At 47.5% G+C, this 19,954-nt stretch overlaps 8 protein-coding genes across 8 annotated transcripts; 5 read left to right on the top strand and 3 right to left on the bottom strand.

Annotated features, from left to right (window-relative positions):
• Window positions 1-1,399: 1,399 nt before the first annotated feature.
• Window positions 1,400-1,811, bottom strand: N7529_003463 (uncharacterized protein; the record flags this gene model as incomplete). Its single annotated transcript, XM_057238990.1, has 2 exons — window positions 1,400-1,633; window positions 1,695-1,811. The coding sequence occupies 2 exons, from the start codon at window positions 1,809-1,811 to the stop codon at window positions 1,400-1,402; spliced, it is 351 nt and encodes a 116-aa protein (XP_057098285.1).
• Window positions 1,812-4,268: 2,457 nt separating this feature from the next.
• N7529_003462 (uncharacterized protein) lies at window positions 4,269-6,394 on the bottom strand (the record flags this gene model as incomplete). Its single annotated transcript, XM_057238989.1, has 6 exons — window positions 4,269-4,636; window positions 4,692-4,848; window positions 4,910-5,019; window positions 5,646-5,781; window positions 5,897-6,153; window positions 6,337-6,394. 6 exons carry the CDS (start codon window positions 6,392-6,394, stop codon window positions 4,269-4,271), a joined length of 1,086 nt encoding a protein of 361 aa, XP_057098284.1.
• Window positions 6,395-7,918: 1,524 nt separating this feature from the next.
• Window positions 7,919-8,486, top strand: N7529_003461 (uncharacterized protein; the record flags this gene model as incomplete). Its single annotated transcript, XM_057238988.1, has 2 exons — window positions 7,919-8,131; window positions 8,307-8,486. The coding sequence occupies 2 exons, from the start codon at window positions 7,919-7,921 to the stop codon at window positions 8,484-8,486; spliced, it is 393 nt and encodes a 130-aa protein (XP_057098283.1).
• A 771-nt stretch (window positions 8,487-9,257) lies between these two features.
• On the bottom strand, window positions 9,258-9,552 carry N7529_003460 (uncharacterized protein; the record flags this gene model as incomplete). The annotated part of the gene is made up of 2 exons (XM_057238987.1): window positions 9,258-9,266; window positions 9,316-9,552. The coding sequence occupies 2 exons, from the start codon at window positions 9,550-9,552 to the stop codon at window positions 9,258-9,260; spliced, it is 246 nt and encodes an 81-aa protein (XP_057098282.1).
• Window positions 9,553-12,790: 3,238 nt separating this feature from the next.
• N7529_003459 (uncharacterized protein) lies at window positions 12,791-13,369 on the top strand (the record flags this gene model as incomplete). The annotated part of the gene is given in 4 exon segments (XM_057238986.1): window positions 12,791-12,841; window positions 12,901-13,048; window positions 13,097-13,194; window positions 13,211-13,369. Coding segments are annotated over 4 exon segments (456 nt in total), but the record flags the coding sequence as incomplete, so codon positions are not given.
• A 437-nt stretch (window positions 13,370-13,806) lies between these two features.
• On the top strand, window positions 13,807-14,466 carry N7529_003458 (uncharacterized protein; the record flags this gene model as incomplete). Its single annotated transcript, XM_057238985.1, has 1 exon — window positions 13,807-14,466. One exon carries the CDS (start codon window positions 13,807-13,809, stop codon window positions 14,464-14,466), a length of 660 nt encoding a protein of 219 aa, XP_057098280.1.
• Window positions 14,467-15,818: 1,352 nt separating this feature from the next.
• On the top strand, window positions 15,819-16,022 carry N7529_003457 (uncharacterized protein; the record flags this gene model as incomplete). The annotated part of the gene is made up of 1 exon (XM_057238984.1): window positions 15,819-16,022. The coding sequence occupies one exon, from the start codon at window positions 15,819-15,821 to the stop codon at window positions 16,020-16,022; it is 204 nt and encodes a 67-aa protein (XP_057098279.1).
• A 1,822-nt stretch (window positions 16,023-17,844) lies between these two features.
• Window positions 17,845-19,656, top strand: N7529_003456 (uncharacterized protein; the record flags this gene model as incomplete). Its single annotated transcript, XM_057238983.1, has 2 exons — window positions 17,845-18,792; window positions 18,853-19,656. 2 exons carry the CDS (start codon window positions 17,845-17,847, stop codon window positions 19,654-19,656), a joined length of 1,752 nt encoding a protein of 583 aa, XP_057098278.1.
• Between the last annotated feature and the right edge of the window lie 298 nt (window positions 19,657-19,954).

The raw sequence follows: 19,954 nt of genomic DNA, 5'->3' as shown, positions 1-19,954 counted from the left end.
TTGATGGACGGCCACTGAGGATTCTAGCATCTTGTGACTCTTTACCTGAAACTAAGCTTCAGCAACGATGATCTGTGTAATTTAAAAAACAATCAAAGTCAACTCCTCCCGACAACAAAAGGACAAAAGCAAGTTGCCTAAGTAGGTGTCCGTCATCCAGCTGGTCTCCTTACAATCCGGCTATTGCAAATGCTACGGTACAACACCTTGTCGCCGTACCAACAGTCAAATTCCAGGCTCCTACTTGTGCCTGTTGGAATGCTATCCCGTCAAGCCTGCCGGGCAAATATGACTCAAGGAAGCACAATAATAGCGTTGATAGCTAAACAACGACTGGTAGGAGATATTTATTTCCCCTTGCAGCGCTTCAACAAACATGTGCTGGTATCACAGGGTGATAGAAGAGTCTTCTCCGCAGGGAATGTCGGTCAGGCGATGAAGGTGACAGTTCGTTGAGGCTGGTGACAGAGTACACACACTTCATACCCGCCCGATATGTTTTTTTACTACTTCCTAGAAAATTCAAAATTTAAAATTCTAGTCCTCTCTCCATCACATCGCAAATAACTAACCGGGTCGTCGAACTGCGGCCACCGCCTTCGCGGTGTCCAGGTGGCTGGGTTCGACGACCCGGTTATTGGCCACCGTTGATATATTCACGATTCAATATTCTGCTACCTATGCACTGTCATTTCAAACCATCCTGCCACTTGCCCAACAAAGACTCGAATGGCAAAGAATTCCACCAGATGCAAGACTTTGGTCAAAATGGTTCGCACTGCTTAGATTCTCGGCTGTCCTTTGCTCACTACAGTCTGGATAACGATCCCGGTCTCAACCTTTATGCAATCTGACGAGAATTTTCCTAAATACCGGCGCCAGCTCCATCTCTTTCTGCAAATAATGACGATCTTTAGCTAGACTTTCCAAATGTGGCAAAAAATGTGGCACATGAGACTCAAAGGCCTCTCTTGGTCGAATGCTTTTTCCACCCCAACCAGAGCACCATTTGGCTTTCAAGTGGACTGGCCCAGATCCTCTCAACGCCTCCACTCTAGTTGATGATTTCTTTCTTTACATGTCAGCGTTGTTCTTTGTGATGAGGTGTACTGAATAGAGTTCCGCCTCGCAAGATTTGATCAATCAACCTGCGAGACGTTAGGAAAGAAAGCATCTATTCTTCCTGCCAAGGGTTGAAACCATAATGTGTAACGTATATCGGGTACGTGAACAGATGCTGAACATCATCTGCAGAGCTGAAAAGAGTCACGGCCTCTCGTTTACAATTGTCTTTGTGGCCGCGCACGGAACCTCTGCCATATTCTGGTCACTCGACACTTTCCCCGCTAGCAACACTGCCCTTGGTGCCATATTTGAATCTGCCATTTTGTACGATCTCTTAGTGGATGATAGGTAAATGCAGCGTGCCTGTCTTCGAAGTTCTGTCATTTCTATCTGATATCTCGCCATCGAGGTGTTTCGGTACACACGAGGCCCATAGACGTCGATAGAGCCCTACATGCCGAGCCACTTGAAAGGCGAGCTTCGGATCATCGCGATCGAGATCTGCCAGTGTCTCCAATATGGGTTGGAAATGCTCGATCGCCAGGATTATCTTTGGGCTTGCTTCTTGCTGCCACGAGAGAATGTAAATATCAGCCACAGTATAGAACGTACCGTCGTACCTATCTTACCAAGGGGGGCTCGGAGTCGGCAATAGCCTTTGGACAGGCCTCATCACTCTGAATAGGCATTTCGCTCGGCTGGCGGTCTCCCTTTCCTTGGTCCGGTAGTCGTTCTAGGGCATCCATCGTTTCCACTTGCAATGATTCAGCGTCCATAGATTATACCTTCGCCTGGCGCTGGTCTCTCTTATAGCCTGCCCAGAATCAAGCACTTAGTTCAACACTGTGGCAACGGTGGCATACGTCGTTCAAAGCAGCCTGATGACCCTGCACATCTTAAACACATCATTGAACATCTGCTTTCAATACATCAGTTTGTACAGTCGTTCTCGAAATCGGCTTGACAGATACACTCTTGATCACTCTTTTCCGACCCCACTGCCAAGGCCTTAGCGCAGATCAATTATTGAGCGGGCCGCGTCAAATTGACGGATATCGCAAAAGTCACCTCGCAGAAAGTCCAGGAACCAGTTGCTAGGCAACCTCCCGCATGATTTACAGAGCCCCATTATAGAATTCCACTTTATTCTCGTAAGCGTTCCGTAATCTATATACCTGGATACGGTATCATACTTGTTGCCTTTAATGATGTCCATCAATTTGATGAGGCCCGCTCAATAATTGATCTGCGCTAGGCCTTGGTTGTGGGGTCGGAAAAGAGTGATCAAGAGTGTATCTGTCAAGCCGATTTCGAGAACGACTGTAACCATCAACTGATGTCCTTGATTGGTTTCTGTATCCTTCCTAGTAACTTTTGCTCATCGTTCGACGTGACATCAGGGGGACCAAGAAAAAGAAGCCCAAAGGAAAATCTGCGACGTTGATTCTACGGTGACAGTAGTGACAGTAGAAAATTGTCGAGGTCATTACTAGCCTCCTCATTCTGCAACTGTCGAACAGCCACATATTTCGGAATTGGACGGCTGTTAAAGGAACAATGTGTTTTCCGACCATGCGTACCTTTTCCCGGCCTCTTCGCGCTATCTCGCGACCTTGTAAACGAAGGAAGTGCCTCTTGTGTTACGTAAACTTGAAAGCTGGCCATGTGTTGGTGCTTTCAGATGTCTTTGTTGAGTCAACGTTGGGCCCTCCAGTTCATCAGCATTTCTTCACAACGTCTCTTCTCGGCCACCCACCAGAATGTGATTTGAACTTGTCGCTCAAGCCAGCAGAAAAAGAATCTTGGCATATCAACAGGCCTCTTCTTGGTAGCCGCCCTCGCAGCTGTGCTTTAGCATTTGGCACCAATCAGAAGCATGCAAGTGACAAGACAAGCCGAGAAGTCTTTCTACCAAGGGCTTTTGACCAACAATACAGCTGCATTACTGTTCCAGCCCGAGTAGCTCCTACATCCAAAACATCAGGATGAATTTATCCCAAGTTAGTTGACCGCGGGCATCTTCACTGTACTAACAAAGATAGAATACATCTTGGATAACGAGTCAGATGGTAACCTTGACGTGCTTAATCTGGCTACCTATGTCGTGCCGCGCCGTGTCAGCTGACAAAACATGAAGTCGAGACGTTTGTCTGTCTTATGTACTGCACATGTGGTAGGTAATTTATCTTGTTTCCTGTGCAAACGCAACTTACCACATAATATATCGACTTACTGACTTCCAATCATGCCCCCAGGTTGATACGCGAGATGAGGATTGAGAAAGCGGAAATATTTTGTTGGCCATATTGAAAGCAACTGCAAGGGCCAACAGGGTCCAAAATGAAAGATTGGGACTCTTAGTCTCACATAACACGAGAGTCATAGTTCCACGTACATGAAAGGGAAGGGCAGTACTCCTTCCAAGCATTGATGTGAATATTGTCATGATAGTATTTCCCCACAGCGTGTCAAATAATTTTAAAGGGTCCTTTGTCAAGCAGCAGTGGATGCGTAAATCTGAGGGGCGCTAGGGCACCTCAAACGCCTCACGCGTTGCATCGACACTATGTATAATTTTGACATTTCGCTGCAGTAGAAATTCGAGGAACTTAATGTTGATGTATAAATCGAGAAACTCTGGCAAGTTATAGTATCATAAATAGGATGTTTTTCTTTGTTGTATATGTACTATGCTAGTCGGGTCTTTGTAATCTTGCGTTCCGGGAGGTCGACCAAACGTAACGGCTTTGCCTTGTTGCTTTGGTAAAGGCGCTGGATGAATTAGAGTGACCAACTAAGGCTGCAGGCGAATTTAATCTTATAATAGCATGGGTGACTTGGAGAGAAACCTCCGCGCTTCGAGATGTTCCCCTTCGCGGCCCCGCTGTTCACCATATCCCCACAACATTTCACATCTCGCATTAACAAACAATATATAAGCCAATTTCATTCAACTCTATGCTTGCTTTGGTATTTTTAAATTGAGTCAAAGTAACGTTGAGTAAAAGTTTCAGAGCAGATCCCAGCCTGTTCCGTAAGATCCAGAGATTATAAAGCAACATCGGCCGCATCCAATGTATGAAGTATATTAAGTAATTCGGATATGTATGGCTGCTGGAGCAATCAAATTGTCCTGCACCTCATATATCAGCTTGACCGTGTCTATGACATAGGGGCCCCCAACTTTGTCAAGACTGGCTGACCTAGACGCCGCCTTCGGTGAGTTTCTGCCGAACCCACTTTTTGTGATTGGCACTCTGCCCTCTAAACGCCGAATCATCACTCTGCCAAGATCGTCTATTATCCACTAAGGTCTCTCTAGACAGCCGAGTGGCCTGCCTAGGAACAGGATACGCAACGGGCATGGCAGTCGGTGGCCACCCGGGCTCAAAAATTCTGCCAGCATTAGAGGGTTCTCTTGGCGATGCAATTGTGTCATAGACGAAAGGGTCACTGTCTGCCCACCACTTATAGGAGGGTTCTAGCTCCAGGTCAATCAATCGACAATCACCACTCGTTCTGGAATGAACAATGCGACGTACTGCTGCGCGTGTCGACTTGCTAGCGCACACTAATAAGGTTCAGCTTAGCAAAAACCAAGTGGGTAAAAGAGGGAACGCTCATACCTGAAACTGCGGTCGTTCCACCTCTACCATCCGTTAGGTATGCCGACTCCTTGTCGATATTGATGGCATAGAAATGATATTTCAAGCGCGTACGGTTGCGGTAGTGAATCCGGTCCATCGGCTGAGTATCTAGGATATGTGTGGTGAATTGTAGGATCTGCCACTGAGTTAAGCCCGACCTATCATATGAGCTATAGGGAGAAGGAAAATCCACTCACATCAAATCCCCGGTCATCTCGGTGTCTATGCTCTAGACAATCGTTTCGGTCAAACATACGGTCGAGTTCGAGGATTTGCGAGATTTCGTTCCCCACCCAGTGGGGATGGTCTATTCCGGTTAAAACACGACGCCGTAAAGTATCCGAGAAGGGAAGGAGGGGTGGGGTCCTCACTGAAATTCTTCAGCCTAACTTGCCATAGGACTTCTAGCCGTCGCACGGTATTCTTCCGGCTTCGGCTTTCTTGAACGAGATGTCGTATGAACGGCAGCGCGCGGGAATAGTCCAATATCTTCAAGTACAAAGACAACGGTCCCGTACTGGCCAAGGCTAGGTGGATGCCCATACGGACCTAGCACGCAGACCGGAAAATGAATCGTCGAGGATGGCGCGTGATCTGCAGCTTATGCGATCCTTCTAGTCACGCCCGGTCGGGGTCGGGTCACTATGCGTAACATGCGAGTGGTCGGTGCTCCTGGCGTATTATGCACTATGTCCACGGACGCCACGTAAAATGCTGGAAGCTGCAAGGATGACCTCACCCCTAAGCGTGGCATCCAGAGCTGTACGTACTGCCCCGGTTGAGCCACCCACTTCATGGGAACTGCAATGTCAAGCTATAAGAGCCGGTTGAAAGACCGCGCGAGGGCCCGTCGGGAGGCGATGCGCCACGACCTGTGAAACCACATGGTATGCAGACATGTCCCAGCACTCTAGCACAATCCGGTGCAAATACCGCCTAGTAGAACCCAGCGGTAGGCCGATGCGCGGTCGATCAAATGGTAGGTAAGGGCGCCGGTGGCGACCGTAGCAAGCACATAGTGGATCTTCAGGCCGAGTTGCGGCCAACGTTGAAGGATCGCAGCGAGCGTCTAGGGCAAGATCGACAGGAGACTACAACCAGCCTATTCAACATTAGCCACTTTTCTAGCCAGCATATCGCAGATAAATCGGGGAGGCTGCCATTCTCTAGCCCGCTTCACGCACCACGAGCGGAATGACGAGGGGAGCTGCAAGTCTTGTATTCCGAGCGACTGTGCCTAAGACGGACCTATAAAGCAGGCAATGCAATGCGCAAACGCGGCCTAGCCACCGGTGGGCCCATTGCAACGTGCCCCGTTCGACGCGGTAGACATAGGCAGGGAGACTGAAGCTAAACCCGGAGCAGAGGGGAACAAGGTGTGTGACCGCCAAGAATCCGGCTCGCTTCTGCACTTCCGCCCATGATCGAACATGAACGCTGACTGCAACGATGTTAGTAATCAACAGCGCTGCGACTACCCCCCTTGTAGGTATGATAGGATATCCAGCCACTGGAGCAGGCCTGGTGTTGGCGCTTGGAAAAAGCGTCTCTAGGATACTACGTGCTGCAACCTTAACGGCAAATGGCTGTACCGGCGCCCGAGGCTATAAAATAGCCAGCATACGAGAGCGAGGAGCCCACAGAGGCTGAATATATCTTGGACGGAAGCTCTCGTAAGCCATTCGGCAAACTTTGAGATGAGGCGGGGCATTCTTTTCACGAGAGGCAATACCGGACACTAGCAGGTTTATGTATTATTTTCTCAATAGTTGTCTGAACAACGCTGACCTAATGCTTTCATTTGGACAGTCTAACTAAAACAGCCTGGGAGGGTGATGCGGCAATCATCGACACTGGTGAGAAACAGTCACAAGGCTCATTTCATGGCTTCTTAGGATGAGGCGACAATTTAATGATTGAAAAAATCTGCATCGTCGACAGCGTAACAATAGTGACTCACCATAGGTCGATTACAAAAGGTGCGTCTCGCAAAATTCACGTTCAACGTTGAACCACATTTCTGCGGCTCCCATGTGCCTACAATAACTACGGTTATAGTTATCCCGTGGTTAATGTCGGTCAACATGCTGAGACGCTGGGTTGGTTGTCTAATTAGGCGGCAACTGTCTTTATTAGGAATATCAGGGAGGCAGCCTCGGCTAGCGAAGGCGAGGAAAGCGCGAAATAGTACGTATACAAGATCGAGCAGGTTATTGATTTTGTATATTCATTGCTGGTCTCTTTCCGGCCGACCAACTCAACTGCACCAGCTGAGTGCAACTAGCGGATAGGGCGCGACACGACCCCGACACTGTCGTAGAAGGCGATCTGGAACCTATCCTAACACCATCCACCTATAGGGGTTGCTAAGGGGATAGATCAAGTCATCTTGACTATCGATTCAATCATGCCCGATGCCTTGAAGATGCAGGGGGGTTCGTTTTTACGCAAGGAGGTTGTTTGCAACAAACATACCTTTGAGCTGCATTTCCAATAGGAATCTAACTTAGTCGCGAACAGATAACGCTAGACTCATCATCGCAGCATTAATGTTCTGTGACTCCTTCTAGCTATGTACTATGGTAGTGGCATAGCGATATTCTGCCATTAAATCCGGCTTCTTGTCGCTCAGTCTAGATATTTATATCGGGATCCCTGGTCTGCAAGCCTCAAGGGGGTGTTATGCTTATGTACAGCAGTTGACTCTCTCTAGCTCCTTTCCCTACTAGATCGGCCGAGGCATAGACCGATTTCAGATGGAGAGAGATGTTAACTGACGACCATTCATTCCAAACATTCGTCTAGTCCTATAGCGGCGACCAGCAATAAAAATCCTTGTCAAACAATTTTAGTTCTCCCTTAAATTCCTCCTTTCGCCAACTCAAAACGCGTCCAAGAAGTAAAAGAGATCAGCAAAAAGAAAACAATCAAATCAAAACGTAGATACCAACAGCGTTACTATAAGCCACTAAATCCTTCCAACACCCATGCCGACTCTAGGAGTGATTGATAGGCTTATAAGAAGAGGTGGCCTATATATATAACACTTCTAGGAGCTCAGCTAGAATCATCAACTTCTCTCTACTCGGCCTTTCGAGTCTAAATATAAGCTTTACCCTAGCAAGCCAAGATGTTCCGCTCATTCGCTTCACATGGAGGAAACAGATTAACTTGTGGAACTGTCAGATTTGCCCGCGCGTATCTTAATGTTTATGGGATCCACTACGGAATATGTCCAGATAAAGCCGTTGGAGTACTCGACAGAACCAGCACTCGCGCTCCATTTCGATATTAGCGTGTTGAAGAATGGCCCGAAATTTAGGACTAGAAGGCTTAAACAGACATATGCTGTCTCATCGAGGCTCTGTGGACGCAAAGTCTTAAGTATCCAACTAGCCTCCTCGATCGACTTTGAATCAGTAACAACCGCGTCCAATACCCATCAGTTGACCAGCTGTTGAACGAAAAAGGAGGGAATCTTCTGAGCAGGGAATGCTGGAGGCGAATGAGGCTTCCCCTAAGATATTTTGTACGGTTCGCCGTTTTCGCACCGAGAAGGATAATCTTCAGGTTTGCTGAATGTGCTGCCTCCAGGATTCCGATCTGATAGTCATGCGGTTCCAGGTTCGTGAGCTGTGCTTGGAGGAAGACATGAACGACGCCATTCTCGATAGATACGAATTTGTCTCGGCTATCAGCTTTGTCTGGTGCGTGACCTTATGGAATTATGGTGGAAGAGAGTGTGATATTGATACTCTGGCCACAGAGCTTTGACTATTCCCACTTCTAAACGAGCTCCTCGGTCTTTGAACATATGAAAGGGGCTTTGGCGATCGGGATTTTCGAGGAGCGATCAACATGAGAAACTTGCTTCCTGCAGCATTTAGCACCTTTATTGGTTATTGGAAGTCAAAATACGTACCCTTTCGCGCGCCACCACTACGACAAAAATAGACGTTCGAGTACTTGCAACATCAAGGGCAATATCAAACAGTCCCTCTCTTCAGAAAGAGCTTCTAGTAGCAGTCCGCAGATACTGGCCCTCGTCGACGTTGGTGTGCAGAATCTGAGTAAATTTGGTTGATTTTTGGCGATGAAACTAGTGTATGAGGCTATATCGGGAGGCTTGAATGAGTTTTAGCCCTCCGAGATAAAAGGAAACGCTATCTACCGAAGACCAGACGAGATCAAGTACTTTTATATTACGTGCGCTCACCGGAACCCAGATGGCTTACATTGTCAGAGGGGACATCCTGGTGACAGTAACAAGCTGCAAATGCTCATAGACTGCTTGCTTGATATCACGTCGTCATCATCGGTCAACATTTGTTACTCAACATTGAGTATGAGCTATTGAACATTGTTCATTCACATCGCTAGAGATATGTACAGTTTCCGTATTAAGTACAGATCAAGTTTCCTCGGCCATACTACTCACATGTGGTTTTCCTGCTCCCAGGACCGCCATAGGACCAAATACTGTACAACAGAAGAACCATCATCCTAGTGGGTAACGCGTTTGGCAATTGTGCCTATCGGTATTTTCTAGCCAATCTGGGGATGTCAGCTTATTTATTGGAAACAATTTCCCCATACAACTTACAGGATCAGAAAAGTCATTGTCATGCATATGGTGGCAGTGCTGGCTGTAGTCGGAAGACGAGGATCCGTTTGAATAGGGTGATTGATCTTCATCCGACACCACGAACTCGCGGTCTTCACTTATTTCCGAGATATCATCCTCCGAGGGCTCAGAGGTGGAACCTTGAGCGTCAGAGTCATTGGTCTCACTATATAAGGATATGATTTCGAAAAGCTCATTTCTTTCTTTCGTCGCCATCTCAGGCAGGAATGTTGGTCCAGGAGGAATCGATAACAGAAGATGGATAAAATTTGTATTTTGCTCTTCATTCCGGTTCGACGCCCACTTATGTAGATATATTCGATTATGCCTTGACCATGTCTAACTAACGGTTGAATGACTGAGACATGTCCAAAGGGCCAGTGAAAGCCTCGATGATATGTAAGAGAATTTTGCTAGTGCTTATAGCTCAAATTACTAGCACGTTGATTCAACTAAATGCGTAGTAAACACGTCTATTGATCCAATGAGGCGTTGGAAATCGTTGACGTTATTAATTTTCACTGCTCAAACCATCCCCGCTGTGTAACGGGCAGGGTTTGTTAATACTCGATCCTAAAGGTAATAAAATATCAAGACCCGATTTAGCTGTCAAAGAGAATGCGGTGGGATATTTGCAACTTTTGTTCACGTTAAGACTGGCAAAGCCGCTGATGGTTCAATTTACGGGCTATCTACATCCCTAGGACGTATAAATTCATCGTCTCATTTCCACCATCAATGGTTCCTCAATCTGGCCACAAAATGCATCAACCTCAACACTCGGGAGAAAAGAGCGAACATATTAGTCAGGAGACCAAGATATATCATGTTTGACGCGATGACTGACTCCTAGGACGCAGTGGTCGCTTTACCATCAAAACCTAGCACCAGTTTCGCTTGCTTTGCATATGATTCTATTTATTCTAGCCGCTCTCACCGCCAGTATTACAACCCTTCAGCGCGATGAGTTCAATTAGCGCCTTATCGTCGTCGTCAGCCCCAATGTCGCGGTCTTCGGTATGTCGTCGCCTAAGCCAGTCGACTGATTTCAAGGTATTTCAAGACTCAAAGCCATTCACCGGCCCCTCAAGCGTCATAATACTGAAAGACTGGCCCAGAAGTCCCCTGGCGAACCTCACGCGGTTTGCACCCGACCGCCGAGATTGCGTGCTCTTCGACACCGCCGGCAACTCCAATCCGTCCTCATGACTAAAAACAAATCTGACCCTTACATTTTGCAGATTCGATCATTTGCAAAATATGTCAACGAGACCCTCCGGAAGCGCGATGAGTTCTTGTGTCTTCAGCCTACACGGATTCATCTATTGCCGCTAGATGATGAGAGTGCCCGATGGAATTGGGTCTTTCTGATGTTGAAATGAGCCGGCAGATTGCAAAGATTTGTTAACCAATACAGCCAAGAGAACGGGAGTTGTCCGTACAAACCAATGAATACGGATTGGCGCAAGGTCGACTACCTTATACAGCTGCCAATGCCGTTTGTCCAGTTCACTGCGGCCCTTCTAGCCTCCAAAGAGGCGACAGTCCACAAGGTCTGTTTCGTGTTCAATATACTAATAGAGCATCTCGACGAGTCAATTCGGATATTGAGAAGAAAATCAGCTTAGTGGAAGCGCGAATTACTTGAGGCGTTGCTTATCATGGAGATGAAATCCGGAGAAGTATACGAAAAGATATATCAAAGCTTTGGGGTCATATATGGCCCTGGAACTCTCGTGGCTCCCCAATACAAGGTGTCCGCATTCGATGAGGCCACATAATCGCAAGGCTTGGGTCGTCCCGAGCGCTACATCGAATATCTGAGGATTTTTCACCTACAGTACCGACCGCAAATGCCCACGAGCTTGTCTTGCGTGAATGGACTGTCTTGCTCTCCGCAGTTGTTGGGACACCGGCTTCTGCACTCACTAGCTGGTCGGGCGGCTAGGTCAAAGAGTGGGCAGAATGAAGTTCTCTGAAGGTTTGCCTACTGATTGACAAGAGAACGATCCAGTGCGCATTTTCCATAATGATCGTAATAAGGCCTCCTACTTCGATCCATTGAACACGAACGCATCAATAATAAGACGAGGTGAGTAGAGAGCAACGTATGTTCTGTTATGGCGCGAAGGAGATGGAAATTTTTAGAAGTCCTACGAAGTCATGATGTAGAAATGCGCAATTGATTTGAAGATAATTACTAAGTCCGCGGAGCCCAGAAAGGCACGCCACCGTACAGTATCAAGAAGTGCATAGTATTAACTGCTATTTCTGTCAAGAAGCCCATTCGAAAGGCATTGGAGATGTCTGTTCTATACTTGGTTGAAGTATACAGTAATGGAAGACTTATAGCCTTTGCCATTGGGTGCAGACCAAAGAAATAGACTGGCTGTAAAGTTGCATAATACTCTACCTCAGAGAAGCTTTGGCATAGTCTCTAGTACACGGAGCCAGCTGCAGGACAGCATGCCATCTTATTTAATTCGAAATGCCGTCCACATCCCTACACCACACCGCGACCAGATTAGATACCGTACTTCTACGACGACTGCTTACGGTGCCAGAGATCGATCCGAATCTCTGCGTTGCAGATCACTCTCCAATCTCCATTACCGCATCCCGCGGATGCGTGAGCACGGTTACTTGTCTGCTAAGTATAGGGAGCTTAGAGATCAATAGGAGGGGCTTTATAGATCCGCCAATCTGTCAAGCGGCTGCACACGGCCATTATGATGTGGTCAGGCTATTAGTGCAATAAGGCACACGTCTGAACATCAATGAAAGCACGATCGTATCTCACGACACTGCACTCTGCATTGCTGCCCGTGGTGGTGACTTAGAGATGGTCCAGGCACTATTGCTTCATAATCAAATTGATGCCAACCTTCGGAATGAATATTTTGAGGATCCATTGATGTTGGCAGTCAAGGATAGTCATTTCTTAATAGTTAATGCGCTTTTAGCAAACACCAGACTCAAACGCTTCAGTTTGAAGAGATCGCTTGATCTAGCAAGAGACGACTGCATCCAAAGGGCTATTCGAACCAGAATGGAATCCGACAACACTCGTCAAACATTGTTGAGGCGGTCTCCGAGGATGAAATTTGGTGGTCTGTGAAACCTATCTACACCTCTCGTGATGCAATGCGAGATGGCTGTTTTGAGTGTCACTTGACATGAACTCTCGGAATTATTATCTGTACCTCCACATTTCGAAAAAGTTTGTTAACAACAAAGTCACGTTCGACTTCAACGACTCCTTGATGTATAGCATCCAATACATCAAAGTTACAATTACAAAATATCATTAGGAGGCAGTTTTTGCGAGTCTTTGTTTAAGGTTTCATCTGTTGCTCCCACATTAAATTGAGTAACTCGGGGTGAGTAGCAGATGAGATCGAGCGTCAACAGTTAAGGTAAAAGTTGAGGAATCGCTCACTGACTCTTTTAAAGGCGGTCGAACTCAGGCTGGACGGTCATAGGTGGCAATGACAGCAGCTTCAATGTGACTGTCGGCCTATAAAAGAATCGCGAGTACAATTTCTCTTGCGTATCATTTCAAAGGCCACGATAGACCAACCCACTTCACCTTCCTTGTGTGACCGGCCAGCCAAGAGACAGTGCCGGGCTTCCCAAGACCCAAAAGATGAGAACAAGTTGCAAAGCCACCCACAGCAATCTTCAGATGCTGCAACCATCGAGGCTGAGGTTAGTCAGACCCTCTTCGATAGCAAAGGAACAGATCACTAATACTGCATAGGCTCCAGTGCGCACACCCGGTTCCCTTACGGCGGAATTCATGAAGCTTCTCCACTACAACGGCGCCCTGGCTACACCAGCCCTCAAACTGCTCGACCTGTACTTCTGCTTATAGGAATGCTACGTTGTCAAATCTGCCGAGAAGATACGACTCGAGAAAGAGCAGCGACAGCTTCAGGAGTCAAATGAGTGGCTAGCAAGCGACAGCGAGATCCTTCTACAGCTCTGCGATAAGCAGGCATTAATACTATGGGATCAAAAGCGAGCAGCTTAAGCACTTTGTAACGGCGTCGTTTCAGCCTTGCAAGCGAGCAATACTCAAGCCTACCATGTTGATAGGCCTTGATGAAGTCTTAGTGTTGTCGAGCGTTCGTGAGGACAATGACTCCTGAATAGTTCTGCTATCTATTTACCTTCTGTCCTAAATATCATCCTTCTTTTTAGAGCCTCACACCACCGCCCGTGAAGTTCCGTTGGGTTTAGTGACGGAGTGCCAACGTTTCACAGCCGTTGATACACCAAAAGTTTGATTTTCGAGAACTTAGCATGTGGCCATAAAGCCTGCCTAATTTGCCCTGACTCCGTAATTGAAGATATAAAAAAGATTCTGCTCAGCCTTTGACGTTCTGTCCCTCCCAGTCCTCGTCAAATTGCTATTATCTACACTTCTGTATTTTCCCACCAGCCTTCGACAGCGAATCTAGAACAAAAATGAACGAAGCAAACAACAATGGTCTGTACCCGTTGTTTCATTGCTGTTTTGCGCTAATATTGGCAGACTGTGATTGGGATCTCGACCTTCACGCCATCTGGCAAGAGTGCTCTGGCATACCGACACCGCCTCCTTGTCTCGCTACCGACTTCCAACATCCTCGTCAGATCCTCTCGGATGACAGCGAGCCTGCAGGATATGAGACTTCAGGGTCATCCTCGATCGAATGCTTTTTCCATCCCACTTGCGACAATCTGTCGGCTTTCAAGTGGACTGGTCCAGATCCTCTGTCCATGTCTACTCAGGCTAGCGACTTGTTCCTCCACATGTCAGCGCTCGCTTTCCCTAAAGGAGTGTTCTGGATAGAGTTTCGACTAGTCCGATTTGACTGGAAATCTGGCGCGACTACAGAAGAGCATCTGTTCTTCCTGCCCCGAGTTGAGACGGCCACATGGAATCTTCGTCGGGTACGTGGACAGTTGCTAGATGCGATCTCCTGGCATGGATTTGGCGCAACAGGCACTAGCTTCCGACTGTCCCTTTGGCCTCGTATGAAGCCTCTACAATACTCAAGTCAATCCGCACTCTCACGTCGCTTAAACGATCCACGATATATTAGTTGTCGCTACTTATATATAGGAGACTTTAAAACGCTATAGTCCCGTCCTTAACCTCGACAGCAAATTTTCACTTTGACCTACGATGCTATATCGGTGTAGTAGGAACTTAAACGACCGTAGATATTACCTATCCGGAAATTTGAGTATTATTTAGCGCAAGGGGAATAAGTTCAATAAAGAGGCCAGAGACGAGAATGTTCGCTTAGAAGACCGCTATTGTAAGTTTTAGAATTGACCCAATCTAAGCTCAGATCTAGTCAATTCTAAAACTGTCGCTGGAATTCTAGGTGACGGTTGCAGTCGTTTTACATTATTCAACATTAGTATAAATGAGCCCTGAATAGTCTTTGCCCGGCATTAGATCTGGAGGTGGAAAATGGTACTTCTTTTTCTATTCCTTGGTTTGGTACTCTTTCGATTTTCCTATGTATGTAAGGAGGCGGAACTGGTCTGTCTATTGCACGTTCGCGACAATAAAAGCAGCGAGGCGGCTGTTGAACCTTATTACTATAGTATCCAACACAACTACTTGTCAATTACCGAAATTACTTTCTTTTTTCAGATCCCTTTCAACCCTCGTTTCAGGGCATCGGCGTGCGGAGCTTGCTAAGCGCGCGTCACCAGTAAATTTGACGTAATAACCTCTGCATCCAAAGGAAGGCTCTGAGACGGGTTCTACAGAGCCGAAGCTTGGCCGATACTACTTCTGCACCGCGGATGATAAAGCTTAATGGCCCAATATCAAACCCGCTCGCAGTGACATCTAGTATGAAGCCTGTGACCGTCATTACAAACTGTTGAACGCGGTCCATACGATCAGTACCCGTAGATATACGTTGGGTAATGTTGGATGGAGCGGCTGTAGTGTTCGAGGCCGGCTGTAGTTCAATATCGTCGAAAAATAACTCCGGATGAGATCAAAAAGACCAGTTCACATGGAGCTGGGAAAACGCCTGTCTGAGCGCGATGCAAGTGGAATTCTCATCTTTCTGGATGTCCCAATCCGTCAAAAGCTTATATCCGGAGGCGATGTGATAGCGAGCAGAAGAAAGATCTCCTTGAGAAAGATTAAGTATGGTGAGAATAACATATGTAACTAGCACTATTTGTTTGCGAGTGCGGTTCAAATTGCCCGGAGTCTGGATTTCCCCAACTAGATTTTCTCGGAGGTAAGTGATTGCTTTTGTGGAATGAGAAAAAGCTAGGCGGGTGTCCGTATGAGTGCCACTGGTGGAAGATATTTCCGATTGGGAATGCCATGCACTCATAGCAATCGTGGCATGACGGACTGCAGGACAACTTTCGCTCATTTGCATAATTAACACATCCCAGAATGGGATTCCAAAGTATCGCCAAAATCGTACCGCAGTGCGATTTTGGTAGAAATCCAAATGGAACCGCTCATCCCAGGTGAGATTCATCTTGGAGGCACTGGTCAAAGGCAGAGGGATGGCAGCAAGGGGTGGCACATAGCCATGCCGGAGTTGCAGAGCTACGTTTTGCTGATCATTGGCAGAGTTATTAGCCTTGGTATCACGCCACTCTCGCCTCCTCCTATCGATGACCAGTTCATAACCCTCGCATTCCCTGCTTAAGCTGGTACAATTGAGACAAGCCGGATGAGTTTCGTCACATTTCTTGTGTCGTCTCCTTTACAGCGTTTAGTTGATGTATATTCAGATGAATCAAGGAAACTCACTTGCACATTATACATCCCGAGCGCGAGTTTGAATGATATGATCTTGTTTTTCGCTTCTGGTGTACGCTATGCATATTTCATGTGGAGGACGGTGTTATCAAATACAATATCTGGCTCATTGGCTGAGGCTGATTCGGGGTTTCTAGGCATGAAAAACGATCAAATAATATATACGTATAGACGGCCACAATGGATCAGAACGTCTCGCTCTTCATGGATTTTCGCAAGAAGCTTGGTGTTCGTGGGCAATGGGAAAGTGGATCGCTAGATTGTTGCAGGGGTCCGTCGATGCTCCAAGATGGCCGGGGCACGTGAAGATAGAATCACGTGCTCGTCTTATCGCATTGAAAAGGGCAGTCGTCACGGTGCGATGTTCTCAACAAAATATTTCATCCAACCTTACTGTGTTTGGGTATAACTCGCTACGCTGACCTCTTCCAACATCAACCGTAGCAAGGCAAAAACCCTCGCAATGATGAATCCTAAAACCTTCTCTGTAGGGGAGGGGAGAGGTATCTATAGAACAAGCAACATAGACCTAGGTACTTAGTCTCTATGCTTAAAACCACCTTCTATCCTGGGTGCTTAAACCTAGCAACAAAACTCCTAAATACTGTGCTAGCACTTAATAGTTCTACTTAATATTTCTAGTATCCTACTGTGTGGATATTAAAATAAGGAAGTATGAAATAAACACAGTATAGAACAGTATACTACGGAGTGAGCTGGAGAAATTTAGACATGCAATGAAGCTCAGTGTATCCTCCACCTTTCCCCGTCGATCGAACGACCACTTACAATTTCATCAAATGTTAGATTCCGTCAGGGTGAGTTCTCAAAAATTGAAGAGTTCCCTGTATTTCAGACACCGTGTTGATCAAATCAAAGATAGTGTGTGTTGATGATCCGAATAAATGCATCGCCGCGTTCAAGGAGCTCCAATATATTCGCCATGAAGTAGCAGTTGGCTAGTAACGCTGTCTCATACAGACCAGCATACTGTATGAGCGGCCATTTTCCTTCAAGAAATATGCGCAACCCCGCCTCGGCCCCGGATGCCGGATCGTTACGATGACTCGGAGACCCTTGATGAGAAAGAACAGCGTCTAAATAGAGCCCATCACACCTTTACCAATGATCCCAACAGTTTTGATCGGGAAATGAGCCATTTCCTAGCTCGTTCCAATTTGGGGCGCACGCAAACAAAGTATGTATTAGTAGATGAAGTTTGCAGCAAAAAGCATGCAGGAGTAAGGGAAGCTGTCGCTTTTCGTGCACTAGAGACCCAGACTAGTCCCTTGTTTGGGTCCGACCGAGGACGACGTCAGCCTCGGAGATACTTCCTCGGACCGAGGAGTTGGGGGTTTCGTCTTTGGGGGCCGAGGAGCCGAATGTGTCCTTTTCACCATTAAGCCTCCCAAAATTCCGAAAGCATGTCTATTCGTCGTGAAACCGGAAGTTCGATTTCTTACTTTCGCGACCGAGCACTCAGATTGAACATCCGGCCGTGGCACAAAAGATCCGGGGGGCAAATAGAAGATCCTCGGAGCTTCATTACGGAAACACTGGCCAAGATAGTGCGGCCACCTGGCCAGAAAGTGCACAATCAGCGCCTGCTATTCCTGGTATAAATAGGCGCTGAAATCCTGACTCACACTTTCAAACAAAAGCCGTTCTTCATTCTCAAACTTCCACCTCCTGTACCTACGCGGTTCAAGATGTCTGCTACACACGAGACTATTGCCAGCCCAGATATCTATGGACCGGGCACTTTCGTGGACAAGAGCTTTCTCGCCGTCCCCCACGATGCTCGTCGAGTCTTTGAACTCCTCGCTAATTCGACGCCCAACTTTACCCAGAACCGCAATGCATGGAATTCGGTCAAATTTGAGGGCTATGACGACCCCATGATTCCAGGACCACTCAAAGCTCCTGTCATCGCCGCTGCGCTTCATGCCATGTGTGGTGTTGTTGCTAATGAGCTGCTGGCCGAAAGGGATGGTCAAGAAGCGGAAGACCGTAGCGTGACTATCAATACCGACCAAGCTGCAATCTGGCTTGGATCTATTTTGACGATTCGGTTGAATGGATCCGAGGTCACTGAACTTATGAAGATGGGCAAGGGTTCTTCAATTTTTGACCGCGACTTCGAGAAGGGTGTTTTTGAAAACCCCCTCAGACTTCGAACAACAGCCATTTATCCGACTAAGACTCCTGGTGTTTGGTACCAGCTCCATGGGTCACTTCATGCGGATCCCGTTCTGCACGCCATTGGCATCGATCCCGCAACCAAATGCGAATCCGCAGCCGATGCCTACAGTCTGATTCGCGAGCAGACCCAGAAGTTCACCGCAGATGAATTGGAGATGATCATGATTAAAAATGGATTTTGCGGGAGCATCTGTCACACTCCGGATGGGTGGAGCAAGACATTGATGGGGAAGCGGCTGCAGGCCCATCCATTCATTAACTATTCCCATCAGTCCCATGCTGCACCAACGCTACCGACCCCTCTGCCAGTTCTGCCGGAAGACAGGCGTCCACTGGCTGGTATCAAGGTAATTGAGCTTGTTCGAATTATCGCCGGCCCGGTGATTGGAACCACCTTGGCTGCACTCGGGGCCGATGTGATCCGCGTCAACTGCAGCAAACTTCCGGATATCAATGTAAGAGATCATCCATACTGTGGGCTCTACTCGATGACTTGACCTTAACATCCGCAATAGGCCTTGCAACTGACCCTGAATGCCGGAGTACGGACCATTGACCTAGACCTTACCGATGTCGACGACGTAGCTCGATTGAAGGAGCTGTGTCAAGATGTGGATATTTTCATCCAAGGCTTCCGCCCGGGCTCTCTGGAGAGAAAAGGATTCGGCTTGAACCAACTTCTGGAAATAGCCAGTAAACGAGGCAAAGGTGTTGTCTACGTAGAAGAAAACGCTTATGGGCCCGATGGTCCCTTCTACGAGCGACCGGGATGGCAGCAAATCGGAGATGCGGCTTCCGGTGCTTCCTTCGTATCCGGAAAATCGCTTGGTTATGCCGATGGAACCAGTGTTCTTCCTCCCCTTCCCATCTCGGATATGACTACCGGACTTGTTGGAGCTCTCGGTGCTTTGATGGCACTTCGTGACCGCACGCGAAATGGAGGATCCTACCGCGTGCTCAGCTCCTTGGTTGCCGCTGATGCGATCTCGCTTCAGCCTGAGATCGGCCTATATTCTCCGGAGGTTGTGCAGAAAAATCAGGAGACTTTCCAGTGGGAGACCATGGAGCCTTCGCAGTATGTGTCGGAGCTGCTGATGGTCGTCCTGAATGGCTGGAAGAGGGTCTACCCGGAATATTTCACTCGGGAATCGCCCATCATGACAACCTTTGAGAAAAGCCACTGGGGACACTTGCAGTTGCTGAGCCCCGTGGTCAAGCTTGGTGACGACTCCGCCACTGCTCGCTGGACTACCCCATCCGTACCACACTGCTATTACGACCGCGGCATTTCATGGCACCCGAGCCCACGGACAACCTAAGGATCATCGAACCCGATAAATTAGGAACGCAGACCTTCGTCTTGAATTTTATAGAACATACATAGAACGAATAGAGACCCTGCATTGGAGGAAATGCTGAAATTGATTTTTACTGTTGCACCTCATACACATGTGAGTCCACCCTGAACGGTGGGTCCGACATGTATAAAAAGACTAAGACATACCGTGGAGACCGAAGCCGGCCTGATTTGATCAAAATCGGCCAACAACGCTGACTCAAACAGCCACAAGACTCGAAGTGATAGTAGGAAGAGGCCCGAGGAAAATAACTTCTAAA

Source organism: Penicillium soppii (assembly GCF_028829465.1).
Source record: "Penicillium soppii strain IBT 18220 chromosome Unknown utg000004l, whole genome shotgun sequence".
NCBI lineage: Eukaryota > Fungi > Ascomycota > Eurotiomycetes > Eurotiales > Aspergillaceae > Penicillium > Penicillium soppii.
This window is presented reverse-complemented; position numbering and strand designations above follow the sequence as displayed.